The sequence below is a fragment of the Chrysochloris asiatica genome, unplaced genomic scaffold (genome assembly GCF_000296735.1).
Source record: "Chrysochloris asiatica unplaced genomic scaffold, ChrAsi1.0 scaffold00302, whole genome shotgun sequence".
NCBI lineage: Eukaryota > Metazoa > Chordata > Mammalia > Afrosoricida > Chrysochloridae > Chrysochloris > Chrysochloris asiatica.
In genome coordinates, this window is record NW_006408820.1 from 2829108 (window position 1) to 2843379 (window position 14272).

The 14272-nt window shown below is 38.9% G+C and overlaps 1 protein-coding gene across 1 annotated transcript in view; it reads left to right on the forward strand.

The window, feature by feature from the left end:
* Positions 1–13652, forward strand: part of TTF2 (transcription termination factor, RNA polymerase II) — a 52724-nt gene extending 39072 nt beyond the window's left edge. Inside the window, exons 19-24 of the mRNA XM_006874812.1 lie at positions 4506–4676; positions 5838–5896; positions 7081–7234; positions 7941–8023; positions 9570–9644; positions 13508–13652. Coding sequence (XP_006874874.1) covers positions 4506–4676; positions 5838–5896; positions 7081–7234; positions 7941–8023; positions 9570–9644; positions 13508–13652 — 687 coding nt within the window. The remainder of the gene's footprint in view (positions 1–4505; positions 4677–5837; positions 5897–7080; positions 7235–7940; positions 8024–9569; positions 9645–13507) is intronic.
* The last annotated feature ends 620 nt before the right edge of the window (positions 13653–14272 follow it).

The following is a 14272-nucleotide window of genomic DNA, read 5'->3' on the forward strand; positions in this document are numbered from 1 at the left end:
TATATGTATATATATACATATATGTATATATGTGTATATATATACATATATGTTGTTCTTATGTGCCGTCGAGTCGGTTCCGACCCATAGCAACCCTGTACAGGGTTTTCGAGGCTGTAAATCTTTACGGGAGCAGAACGCCTCATCTTTCTCCCGCGGAACAACTGGTAGTTTCAAACTGCTGACCTTGCGGCTCACAGCCCGATTCATAACCATTATGCTACCAGAGCTCCTTGATATGTATATAATTTATTTATATAATATATATATATTTGTTGTTGTTAGGTGCCATCGATTCGGTACCGACTGTAGCACAACAGAGCGAAACACTGCCCGGTCCTGGACCAACCTCACAATTGTTGCCACGCTTGAGCCCATTGATGCAGTCACTTTGCCAATCCATCTCACTGGGGGTCTTCCTCTTTTTCTCTGACCCTCCACCTTGCCAAATATGATATCCTTCTCCAGTGACTGGTCCCTCCTGACAATATGTTTGTTACTAGACTATTGTGAGATGCATGGCTTCCAAAGATATTCTCCTAGTGATAGGTTTTTTTGTTTGGTTGTTTTTTTTCACTTTTTTGGTAAAGTCTTTTGACTTTAGTTTTTGTTGTATTTAACAATAGTTTTTGTTTTATGAAAGCCCATTTACTTATTTTTGCCTTTTGCTATGTGTACTTTTATTATCATGTCAGATGATCCACAGTTGAAAGCTACACCTTACGACATTGCCTTTGATTGATCATCTAAGAATTTCATGGTTTTAGTTTGCACGTTTAGTTCCCTAGTCTGTTTTGAATTTGTTTTTGTGAATAGTTGATGCAAGGATCCTGTTTAATTTTTCTGCGTGTGGAAATCCTATTTCCAAACACCATTTATTAAAGAGACTCTTCTTTCCCCATTAAATGGACTTAATTCCCTTGTCAAAAATCAGTTAACCATTAATGTATGGGTTTACTTCTGAATTCTCGATTGTATTCTGTTAGTACCAGTACCAGGCTGTTTTAATCAATGTAGTTGTTGTAATATATTTTAAAATCAGGAAGTGTGAGTCTCTTTGTTTTTTTCTGTTAGCATTGTTTTTCCATATAAAGTTGCTTTTCCATATAAAGTTGAATATTGGTTTTTCTATTTCTTTAAAGAGGCTGTTGGAATTTTGATCAGGATTGTGATGAATGTGTAGATGACTTTGACTGATATTGACAGCCATATTAAATTTTCCAATCCATGGACATGGAACATCTTTCCATTTATTTAAGTCTTCTTTTATCTCTTTTATGAGTGTTTTATAATTTCCATTGCAGTTGTCCTTTCACAACCCTGCTTGGTTTGATTTATTCCTAAGTATTTTATCCTTTAGATGCTTTTGTAAATGAAATTGTTTCCTTAATTTTCTTTTTCATATGTATCATTGCTGATGTGTGTGTATAAACCCAACAGATTTTTGTTTGTTGGCCTTTACCTTGCATCTTTGCTTAATTATGTGATTTGTTGTGATTAGATCTAGGATTTTTCTTGTGGAGCCTTAGAGATTTACTTTATATAGGATCATTTGTGAATAAAGATAAATTTAAATTAGTTTTTTTCTTTTCCAATCTAGATCCCTTTTATTTCTTTTTCTTCTCATATTGTTCTGACTTGGACTTCTAATACAGTATTAAATACAAGTGATGAGAATGGGCACTCTTATATTGCTTTCAATTTCAAGAGAAAAGTTCTTATCTTTTTCCATTAATGGTGCTGTTGGCTTTTCAGATATGCCCTGAATCATACTGAGAAATTTCCCTTTTAAAATAATCTTTTTGGTTTTCATCAAGAAGCAGTAGATTTTATCAAATGTTTTTTTCTGCATCCACAGAGATGATCATGTGGTTATTCCCCATTCTATTGATGTGGTGTATTATGTTGATTGCTTTTCTAATGATGAACCATGCTTGCGTTCCAGAATAAATCCCACTTGGTGGTGGTATGTAACTTGTTATATGCTGTTGGATTCTGTTTGCTACTATTTTGTTGAGGGTTTTTGCCTCTATATTCGTAAGAGATTGTGGCCTGTGGTTTTCCATTTTTTCTGTGGCATCTTGGTCTGGTTTGGGTATCAAGGCTATGTTTGCTTCATAGACTAAATTAGGAAGTGTCCTCCTTTCTCTGTCTTTTGTAAAAGTTTACGCAGTATTGTCAAGTCTTCTCTTGTATTTGGTGGAATTTCCCAATAAAGCCGTCTGGTCTAGGCTTTTGCTGCTGTTGTTGGGAGGTTTTTGTTCACTGATTTGATCCCTTCACCATGGGTCTGTTCAGTCAGTTTGGATAGATTTTGTGCTTCTAGGATTTTGTCCTTTTCATCTAGGTTATCAGTGTATTGGCATAATGTTCTGTCATAATTCTCTTTTTTTCCTGTTGGATCAGTTGTAATGTTACCACTTTCATTTCTTATTTTGGTTATTTGCATTTTTTTCTTCTCTTTGTCAGTGTAACTAAAGGTTTGTCAATTTTATTGATCTTTTCAAATAACCATCTTGTGGTTCTGTTGGTTTTCTCTCTCATGTTCCCATTTTCTATTTTATGTATCTATAATCTTTGTTATTTCCTTTCTTCTGGTAGGTTTAGGCTTAGTTTGCTCTTCTCTCTCTAGTTCAGTTATGCTGCTCATTTTAGATCTTTTTGTTAATGTGGGCGTTTATTGTAAGTTTCTCACTGAGCACCGCCTTTGCAGCATCCCATAAGGTTTGGTATATTGTGCTTTCGTTTTCTTTGGCCTCTAAGACATTTGTGATTTCTCTTTTGATTTCTTCCTTGACCCATTGGTAGTTTCCTACTCTGTTGTTCAATTTCCTTATGTTTGTATGTGTTCCAGATTTGTTTTTCTTGTTATTGATGTCTGGCTTTATTTCACTGTGGTCAGAGAAAATGCTTTGTATGACTTCAGTCTTTTTAAGTGTATCGAGATTTGTTGTGTGATCTACAATATGGCCTATCATGGAGACTGAGGCACGGGCATTGGAGAGGGGTGGACACTGTTGTGTTTTGGGTGACATGTTCTATATATGTCTGTGAATTCTAATTGCTTTATAGTGTCACTGAGGTCCAGTATTTCCTTATCTTCTTTCTAGGTGTTCTATCCAGTAATGAAGAGTTGACATCTTCAACTATATTACATTACTATCGCTGAGGGGGACAAAAAAAGTTCATGGAGAAATGGGAATTAAAAGATAACGGGATGCAGACTATGCAGATCCGATCAGGAGTTCATGTCCCTGTGGGCCCAAGCGTTGCTGACCATCCAAACTATAGGCTCTGAGGATCAGACTTTAGCCACCTAGCAGACATAGCAAACTGTCCCTTATATGATTATTCAGATATGCTGATTAGTAACTCCATACATGAGCCCTGGATAGCCACAGATAAATGTAAAAACCTTCCCTAAAAGCCGAGACTGTAAATTCCAAAAAGGCAAAGTTTTTCCCAAAAAAAAGCTAAAGAGGATAGAGAGAAACTCTGTTAACTGATGGTATGTGGAGGGGATTATAATCAATGTTTGAATGTGAAACCGATGATGTGCCCTGAAAACTTTCACTCAATCCACAATAAAAACCTTAAAAATAAATAAAGAAAGAAAGATAACGGGATTTTTTCCATGAACTTTTTAAAGACCTCTCATATTTCTGCTTTCAATGATATTAGTGTTTGCTTTATGTATTTATTGTTGTTAAGTGCTGTCTAATTGGTTCCGACTCACAGTGACCCTGTATTGGATTTCCAAGGAGCACATGTGGTTCACAATCTAGTGCTGATCCTACAGTGCCACACCTATATTTAAGTGCCCTGATATCGGGTGAAAGGGACACTAGTGGCAGCGCTGGACTGTGAACCGCAAGGTTGGCAGTTCAAACCCACCAGCTGCTCTGCAGGAGAAAAATGAAGCTTTCTGTTCTCCTAAATATTGACAGTTTCAGAAACACTATAAGTTGGAATCCGCCACTTACCTGTCACTCTGTCGAATTGTGGTGGCATGTGTGGTGTTGTGTGATGTTGGAAGCTATGCCACTGGTATTTAAATACCAGCGGGATCACCCTTGGAGTCCTGGTATGGCACTGTAGGATAAACCTAGAGTGCAAGCTGCAAAGTCAGAGGTTCAAGGCTGACTTTGTTCACCAGCTGCTCCTTGGAAACCCTAATCAGGGTCGATATGAGTTGGAACCGACTCCACGGCACTTAACAACAATAGTAATGTATAATAGCTTAATTGATTGCATTGTTTCAACTGGGAATAATAGAAGATCATGTAGTCTGTCTGAAGTCTTTATAAAGTTTATCCAAAGGTTTCTCTTTAGTCCAATTTAAAAAAATAACTTGTAAAATTATATTTTAATTAGGTTTCTCTGCAGGTTTATTGATGATAAATTACAGAGCAGTTTGTTGTATAAAGTGTTATACAGTCAGCGCTTCATTGGCAAGTAATATGACTTGTGGCCTTAACTTCCCACCTGCTCTTGACTGTGCCCAGGCCCTGGACCCAACCGAACTGAAGAGCGAAGGCCTCGTCCTTTCCCTGGAAGAGCAGCTCAGTGCATTGACCCTGTCTGAACTCCACAGCCCAGAGCCGTCTTCCATGGTTTGCCTTAATGGCGCATCCTTCAAGGTGGACCTTTTCAAAGACACACGAGAGAGCACTAAGGTATTTTTTTGTCACCTCGAGCGTAGTGGAGACATGGATTCCATGCACATGTTCCTGTGTGAGAGAGCCTCATGTTTCCAAGCTGGTGTGGTTATCTGATGACACAGTGAGAACTATTAGATTTTTGCTGGTCAAATTATCCCTCTAGTTTTAAAGCCTCATGTTACTTCACAAATAAACTGAAGTCTTAGGATAAGGTGGGCTTTCCGAGAGCAGTTTAGCCTAGCCCCCACAGCACGACAGATTTTCTGTCAGAGGCTAACTGGGAAAGGAACATACCAAGTGTCTGCTAAGTAAGACAGCAATTTGTTTTGGGAAAGCTTTAAGGGATAGCAACAGAGGCCAGATACTGTGCCATATATCTGAGGTGAGGCTCTTTGGTAAATACCCAGAGAGCTTGTTGGGAAACTTTAGCAAGTGTTTCTCAGTCTGGAAAGGTCCCTTTCTAGAAATGTTTGGAGCAGACGTTCCAGAGGGCAAAGCCCTTTTGCTTTGTCCCTTCTATGAATATTAGGGCAGGATCTTCTCTGTTCTAGCACCATGCTAGGTTCTAGGGAGAGAGTCATCAACTAGACCTATGCTATTTCTGCCTTCTTGAAGCATCTCAAGCTATGAAAACAAGTGCAAGCTGTTAATATGAAGTGTAATGAGAACCATAGCAGTAGAAACAAAAGGTTCTGTGGTGGCATGTAGGCCGTGGGCACTCATGCCTCACCTCTACTGTGGAGGTTGGGAAGGCCCTCTAAGAAGAAGTGACTTTAAGTTGTCATGTATTGGTGTTCTAGGCAGAAGGGACAGAATGGACAAAGATGAGAGAAAGCATGGCTTACTGGAGGAAGACTTTCAGTATGACTAGAGCAATCAAGTTTGAGGAGACAAGTGAGAAAGGAGTTGAGAGAAGTAGGCATAAGTTAGAGCAGCAAGGACCTGGTTGGACATATTGAGGAGTCTGGACTTTGTCCTCAGGGAACTTAGAGGAAGGACAACCATGCATTCTAGAAATAGCCCGGAAATCGCCCTCTGGCTGACAGTGACTGGAGTAGAGAGGGTAACACTAGAAGCAGAGAGGCCCTCTAGGAGACTGCTACAGTAATTTGGGGTAGAGAGATGGCGAAAAGAGAATTTGCTTAAACCCACACATGTTATGTACCATTCTCTCAGATATCATCCCTGTTGGCAGAATTGGAGAGAATCCGAAAAAATTCAGAGTCCCAGAAGAGGTAAATGTGCTGTTGCATTTTCCAAGTATTGAGTGTAATTAAGGAAACGTAATAATGCTTATGGATTGAATTGTGTCCCTCACCAAAACTACACGTGTGTTATGAATTCTAACCTCTAGGCCTGTGGTTATAGTCCCACTTGGGAATGGGTCGTCTTTGTTATATTGGTACAGAGTTAGCAAAGAGTGTGTTTGAATCAATCTCTTTGGAGACATTGTTGTTGTTGTTAAGTACCATGGAGTCAGTTCTGATTCATGTGACCCTGCACAGGGTTTCCGAGGCTGCAAATCTTTACAGGAGCAAAAAGCCTCATCTTTCTCCCATGGAACAGCTGGTAGTTTCTAACTGAAACCAACAAGTTAAGTAAGCAAGCATGGGGAAAGATAGATGCGAAGCCACATGAAAATCATTCAGAACCTTCCTCCACAGCTGACAGAAAGGGAAAACTTTTCCCCAGAACTCATGCCCCGAATTTGGACTTCTAGCTCCCTGAACTCTGAAATAATTTCGGTTTGTTAAAGCCACCACTGGTGGAGTTTGAGTTATAGCAGTACTGGGTAACTAAGACATTGCTGATAGTGGCAAAGCTCATTTAGATCAAGGATCTTGAGTCGTGCCCAGCAGAAAGCCCTAAGGTCAGAACGCAAATTCCTTATGAATTCTCATTCCAATTTTGTGGTGGATAATGGAAGGAAATCTCCAGCGGTTCAGGGTAAGCTAAGCATCTGAAGAAACATTTAAAAGTAGTGATGCATAAAGAAAAGCAGCGGAATGACAGATGCTAAGGAGAGACGGGGTTATGCATCTGCATTTGGATATATGAAATGTTAAAACATGGCTATGGATCTAAAGGGAAGGTGGCCTCTGTCCCTTTTCCTCATGGCCACAGATCTCTGAGTGAGCACAAGGTCCCCCAGTAATAGAAGACTGCAGTTGTTATTTTGGTTTGGCCTGCATTCTGATTTGATAAAGTCTGATAAAGAACAAACAAGCAACAAAAAAACCGAAAACACTGTAGAATGAATCTAGAAATAACTGGATGTATTATAATCTCACCTAAATATGTGCCATTTTCTCTTAGGTAATTGAATGCCTTTTTTCCTTGATTACATTTGACAACTGAAAAGTCTTTCATTCTTGGAGATGACCAAGTCGAATCTGTTTTTTGCATTTCTTCCTTCCAGTGTCATTGTTTCTCAGTGGGCCACCATGCTGAAAGTCGTAGCATTGCACCTTAGGAAGCATGGATTGACGTATGCCACCATTGATGGCTCTGTCAACCCCAAACAGAGGATGGACTTGGTTGAGGCATTCAACAATAATCCCAGGGGTCCGCAGGTACGAGCTGGTAACAAGTGATGAAGAGCAAATTGTTCTCAAGTCTCTTGATAAAAAGTCATAATATAGCAACTTAATTTTAAAATATTTCCAGCCTGGATAATTTATTGGAACACATATCAAAGTATACATATACTAGAGAATAAAATATAAATACTAAAAAAAAAAAAAAATGAGATCAGAACTGGTAGGATCCAGGGAATCTTTGTGGAGGAGGCAACATTTGAGATGAGCCTTGAAGGTGGATGGGCTTTGGATATAAGGAAATAAATGGAAGAACGTAGCAATATATATAGTAGAAATTTGGAGAGCATTGATGAGTGGTAGGCAAAAGAGTCATTATAGCAATAGGAGGAGGAGGACTGATGGGATAGATGTAACCTGGCTGATGGATCGTTAATTCATATCAGAACTCCAAGGCTTAAACAGTAGTGTTCATCTGTTTTGGTAGACACACATTAGTGTTTTTGAAGTTGACTCACAAAAAAAGTGAAGTGTGAAGTTTTTCAAAGATGAGGCATGGGACATAGTATATTAAGGTTTAATACAATTAACACAAATTGTAAAAAAAGCAATGTTTTATAATGACAGCAGAAGGAAAGCAAATAGGAAGTCATTGCTTATTTGGACCAGAACCTGAGACAGAAGAAGAGATGCTTAATGAGATCAAGTTCATATAAAATTAATGGTATGCTTCCCTTTGAAGGTGATGCTGATCTCTCTCTTGGCTGGAGGTGTTGGTCTAAATTTGACTGGAGGAAACCATCTTTTTCTTCTTGACATGCACTGGTAACTATTCTGGACTTTTCTTGAGTTGTAATGACATAGAATGGAAAGCAGGGGTCCAGAGGAGTAGTAGGGATGGACTTAAATGTTGAGGGTACCCTTTTTTTTTTTTTTTTAATTTAGAGATGGTTCTGCATGAACATATATAGCTACAGATCTAAATAGAGTGCCGAGGTAGCTGACTTCCCTGAATCCTTGAGCAAGCAAGACTTAAAATAGTCCATTTTATTGTTATTTGAACATCTGTTTCCATGGAAACTGCATACAGAGCTTTTCCTCTTGGCAAAGAGCTTAACACCTCTCAGTTTTACCTCTTCACTGGGATGCGACATCCCAGAAATATTTGTTGAGGTCCAAGAAAATGTCAGCCTTGGAGACTAAGGGGAAGCCTTATTCCTAAGCAAGAAAAAATTTTTGAAAGCCCAATCAATGTTCTAATCATGTTAGAAATAAACTTCATATATAGCCTCTGGACTTGGTGCAAGTAGCATCAGTTAACTCCAGGAGCATAACAGTGTCTTTCCTGGATACAAGAAGAATGAGTGAGTGTGTTGCTAGGAGAAAATCTCAATCCCAGTTTTTAGTTTTCCAATTATACCACTCAAGGATGGCACTATGGCTGGAGATTTTTGTTTGTCTAAGTCTCCACAGGCAACCCAGATTGGGTCTAAGTAAGAAGCCAAACTGTCATTAACTTTGGAGAAAATCATTGAGGAAAGCATGCTGGGAATGTATGCTAAGAAGTATGCTATTTTCTGAACTGGAGAAACATTACCCAGTATTTTAAAGAGGTAAACCAAAAATCTAATTTGAGTCAATAATAAGAATTTTTGAAGAAAGAAACCAATGGAATCATGTTGTTAAGTGCCTTCGAGTCGATTCTGAGTCTTAGTGACTCTGTGTAGGGTTTCTGAAGCTGTCAATCTTTGTGGGAGCAGAAAGCCGCATCTTTCTCCCACGGAGTGTCTAGTGAGCTAGAACTGCCAACTTTGTGGTTCACAGTCCAGTGCTTATCCCACAGAGCCACCGTGCTACAGGTGAAAAGTTGAATAATATATTTAAGATCCTTTTGCTAGCCCTTTCTTTTTTTAAGTAGGAATGTGAAACCTAAAGGGTGGAGGTTAAATGACTTGCCAAAGTCATCCAGATGCTTTAGTTTCTGGATTCAAGCATAGGGTCACCCTGGTTATTGTAGGAAATGATAATTGAACTGAATTACCATTAGCAATCTGAATGGTTTCTCACTAGAGGACAAGAAGGTGCCTGACACTAATCTTTCTTAGGCCAGTGTAGCATAAGACAATGGTTGATAGACTTTTTTTATAAATATATTTGGGCCAGATTGTAAATCTTTTAGGTTTGCAGGTGATATAGGTCTCTGTTGCATAGTCTTTGTTTTTTCTTTACCACCTCTTAAAAATGTAACAACCATTGTTAGCTCACATGTCATACAGAAATAGGCTACAGACTAGATTTGGCCTGTAGACCATGGTTTGCCAACCCCAGGTCTTAGATACAAATACCTTTGAGCTTTAACCTCTTCTAATAGGAATCCATCACTTGAAGATCAAGCCTGTGACCGAATTTACCGAGTAGGACAGCAGAAAGATGTAGTCATACACAGGTGAGTAAAGTTCTCCCAGGGTCCTTCCCAACTTCTGCCTTCACAACTCTTTCTTGGGTAGTGTTTTAGTACAATGTGTAAAGTATTTGGTGTCCACTTTTCCAAATGAGACATACTCTCTTTAGCCACAGGATGGTCATGAAAATAGTTTGGGGGTCATCTTAGAGTTCGCTCCTTCTAATGAAAACAAGGTTGTGTATAATCTTGAGCTGTATCTTAGGCTGAGTAACTTGAAATTCAAGACATTCTTTTAGATAGCTGTAGAAATATTATCAAAATCAGAATGTTAATACTGTTATCCAATCTATAGACCTTATTCTGATGTTGTCAATTTACCCAGTAAATGGTAAGGAATGGTATGAAGGAATTTGTCCTTCGTAGCAAAAGAAAATTTCAGATTCTATGTAGCATCCCATTGTCGTGACTCTAATGTCCTTTAATCTAGGACAGGAAGTATCTCTGTTTTTCTTTTTGTTTTATAGCACTAATCTTTTTGAAGAGTATAGGCTAGTTGTTTTGTAGAACGTCCTTCTATTTAGGACTCTTCTTACTTCAAAAACAGTAAAAACCTACCTTAACACTCTAACTCAATCTAGCAATGGCCCTATTGTTCTCCTTCCTTTTCATGGTCAAGGTTCCTAAGAATGAGCAATCACAGTCTATGTTTACTTGCTTATCTCCAATTGCTTTCTCAATCTATGCAAACTGGCTTTTACCCTGATTACTTTATTGAAATTGCTTTTGTTAACACCAACAATTTCCAAAATTTGCCAAGTACAGGGATCATGTTAGTTCTCCTTTGTCTTCTCACTTTATTCTGTATGTCCCTCCCTTAATAATCCTAGTCATTCCATTAAATTCAAAATCTGTATCTTGGTTTCAGGGTTTCCTAAACTTTAGTCTAAAATCTCCAAACCCCTGCTATATACCTGAATCTGAGTGTTCACATACTCAGTCATTGTTCATTCACCTTCTGCAACTCATTCAGCAAATATCTATTGAACACCCACTACATAGTTGGCCTATTTTGTGATTCAGGAACTCAAAATGTCACAAACTGAATTCGTTTCTTTCATCACCTCAAATCTGTGATGTTCTGTATCCTTTGTGTTTATGACTAGTATCCTTGTTCCTCTCTCCAGTTGCTTAACCAGGAACTGGGCTCCTCCCTCTTTCACACTTTGCATATTCCAAGACCTTTAGTTTTATGTTCTAAATGTCTCTCATAACCATTACTTCTTTTCCATTCTCCATTGCCACTTTCTTCTTTCAAGGTCTTTTCATTTCACACCTTGCTTGTCCTTCTGTGTGTCACCACCAGAGGGTTCTTTCAACTAATAAATCTGACATTCCACTCCTCAGATTTCTGAGTAATTCTCACTTCCTATAGGTTAAAATCTAAATGTTATGCAAATCCACTCATGATCTGTCCCCTGCTAGCCTGTTGAACTTTTGCCAGTGTAGTGGAATATGCTTGAGTCCTTCTGACTTTCACCCACTACTGGATGGCTGATTTTCTTCCAACACAGAATGCTCTAAGACTCATCCATGGTTTACACATGTTCCCGTTCTCAGAAAGGCCCTTCCTACTGTTGCACCTTGGAAAACTCCAAGGCCACACTAGGAGAGCTCACTCACTCAATTACTCTTCAATGGAGCCTTCCCTAACGATTCTGGGTATATCTCTGTTTTTCTATATATGGGAGTCAGAATCTGATATGATTTTAGGACAGGAGTCCGTGAACAGGGCTTCTTAAAGATACAGGTGCAAAATGATAAGGACTTGAAAGAAGAAGGTCTTGAAATGTGGAAAGTGAGAAAGAGGAAGGAGCCCAGTTCCTGGCTATGTGATGAGATGTAACAGTGATACTAGGCATAAACACAAAGGATACAGAGAATAAACGGATTTGAGATGATGAAAGAAACAAATTCAAACAAAGGATACAGAGAATACACAGATTTGAGGCGATAAAAGAAACAAATTCAATTTGTGACATTTTGAGTTTCTGGAGAATGAAATTGGACTGCTATATTGTAGGTGTTCAATAGATCTTTGCTGAGTGAGTGGCAGAAGATGATTTTTAGGTTCTGAGCTGAAAAAAAGTAACTCTATGGAACTTTATGTTTAGAAAGAAGAACACCTGCAATGAGACTAGCAGGCCCCATAAAGCAGAAAGTAGACATAATAAAAACATCAAAACAGACATCACAAATCCACATCCCATTAAAAAATCTCCCTGTATCTCTACCATATATAAAACTCAACTCTAGGCACCGGAGGAATGAATGATAAGCCTGCCCTGCAGCGGGCTTGCAGTGTAGCTAGCTGTATCTTCTGAAACTTATGTCAAAGAGGAATGCATTTAGCTAAAAGGGATAGAATTAATAGGATCCGACACTGATGGGGATGCATTTTTCTGTCTTCACAAATATTCTGAGAGCTGGAACAGACAGGCTTTTAATCCTATTGCTCTTTGAACGTGCTTCATTATAGCACTTACTGGGCTGTACTATTTATTGCTTATTTATTTCCATGTCTGTCTCTCCTGCTGTCTCTTTGAGGGCAAGATTATATTCATCTTTCCATCCCCCCACACCTAGTATACTCCAGGACATAGCATAACTGCTTAATAAGTACATGTTGAATGGGTCAATCCATAACAGCGGTGGTGTCTTCTCAGTTTGAGAAACCTGTTTTCAGTGTGAGTTAGACATGGAATAAGAACAGTGTGCGTCAACCAGAACTCTACATCCTAAAGGAAAGATAAGCTTTGAGGCCTCCTTATGGGCGTGGAGCTTTGGGGATGAAAGCTGGACCTATATACAGTCTTCACTATAAGATGTGATTAGGTTTCAAAGACCAGGTCATTAAGCAAAAGCCAGTGTTTTTCAAAAATGGGAGGATGACTACATCATTGCCTAACTGCCAGGTTTCATCAGTACATAACTACCAAACTACATCATTATGTAAATATCAAATTTCATCACTGCATAACTGTGGAGCCACTGGGAATCATGGTCCAGCCAAACTGACACAGAACCGTAATCATCAGAGCCAGCATTAGTCTTGCCTTGCACCTCAGCATTTGTTACTTCCAGATGTACGTCATTAATGGGCAAGATACAGATTCTAAATTTTTTTTTACTGTGGTTGTAAATGTGAAATGTCAGATAATGAGACAGTGAGTGTGGAGTAGGTGTACTTTTTTGAATAAGAAATAGCTTTTGATTATTATGGCCCTTTTCTGTAGCTTCAGAAAGAAATAAAAAAGCTAATTAGAGTCACAGCAATTTAAATAAACATGTAAACACAAACTCCTTGCCATCGAGTTGATTCTGATTCATAGCAACCTTAGATTGGGTTTCCAAGGCTGCAAATCCTTACGGGAGCGGAGAGCCTCATCTTTTCTCCTGCTGAGTGGCTGGTGGGTTTGAACTGCTGTCCTTGCAGTTAGCAGTCCAGTGCTTATCCTACAGTGCCATCAGGGAGATTGTTTGAATTCCCTAAACATGGGGTTCTTAACTGAACCTAAGAAAATCTAAGTAACAGAAGACATCTCATTAAAAACTGAAGCATCTCCACAGCACATCCCCACCACCATATATCCCACTAATACATAAGAGTTTGAAAGAGGATCTTTGTAGATGGGTAACCACAAGGAAGAAACAGGGAGGAGATTGCAATCATTCACATGAATCAAAGTCTGTGATTTGATGAATGTAAAGCTGATGATCTTGTCTGTAAACCTTCACTCAATTCACAATAGAAAAAAAGCAAAACTAAAACATAGTAAAGTTTGAATATAAGATACACTGCCTTGGATTTATTTATTTTTTTAATTATTTGCGTGTTTGTTTTTTAGGTTTGTTTGTGAGAGAACAGTGGAGGAGAAGATAATGCAGCTCCAAGATAGAAAGAAAGATCTGGCCAAACAGGTCCTGTCAGGCTCAGGAGAATCTGTCACCAAGCTCACTCTGGCTGACCTCAAAGTCCTTTTTGGCATTTAACCACCTGTTTATAGGACTCAGAGTAATACCAATGTGGTTTGTGTTAGGATCTGGACTCACAGCCTAACTGTGTATCGTGAGTTCTAGTCTTGGCATTCTGTTTCACCATCAAGCCTTATGCCCTCCTCAGAGAGGCCTAATCTTGCCCCCAGAATCAAGGATCTGACATCATGTTAGTCAGCTGGTTGAATTATTTTATGAGTGACAGGCGGATAAAAGAAGATGCTTTGGAGTTAGATGATTTCAAAAACAGGTCTGGCAGAACTGTGCCACAAAGCTTTAGTATAAGCTCAGAAGACCCTGTGCTGCCTTCTCATCTCAGCTGATCGGGGATTCTGCGTCAGTACAGTGTCCAGCACCATCTGCATCCCATCTTTTCATCTCCTCTGGCCAATCTCTTAGGGGTCAAGCGGAGAGTGAATTGTAGCCATTTCTGTGCAGTTGTCTTAAATCAGGGACTTCTTCCTCTCAGCCTTAAGATCAGAAACATGCTTGATCCAGCAGCAGTTGTTTGGTGTTTGGGTTATATAATATAATATCACTTAGTATTTGCCTCATTGTGTCATTTAGGATTTATATCATTTTTTATACCATTTACATTTTTACAGATTTCTTTATTT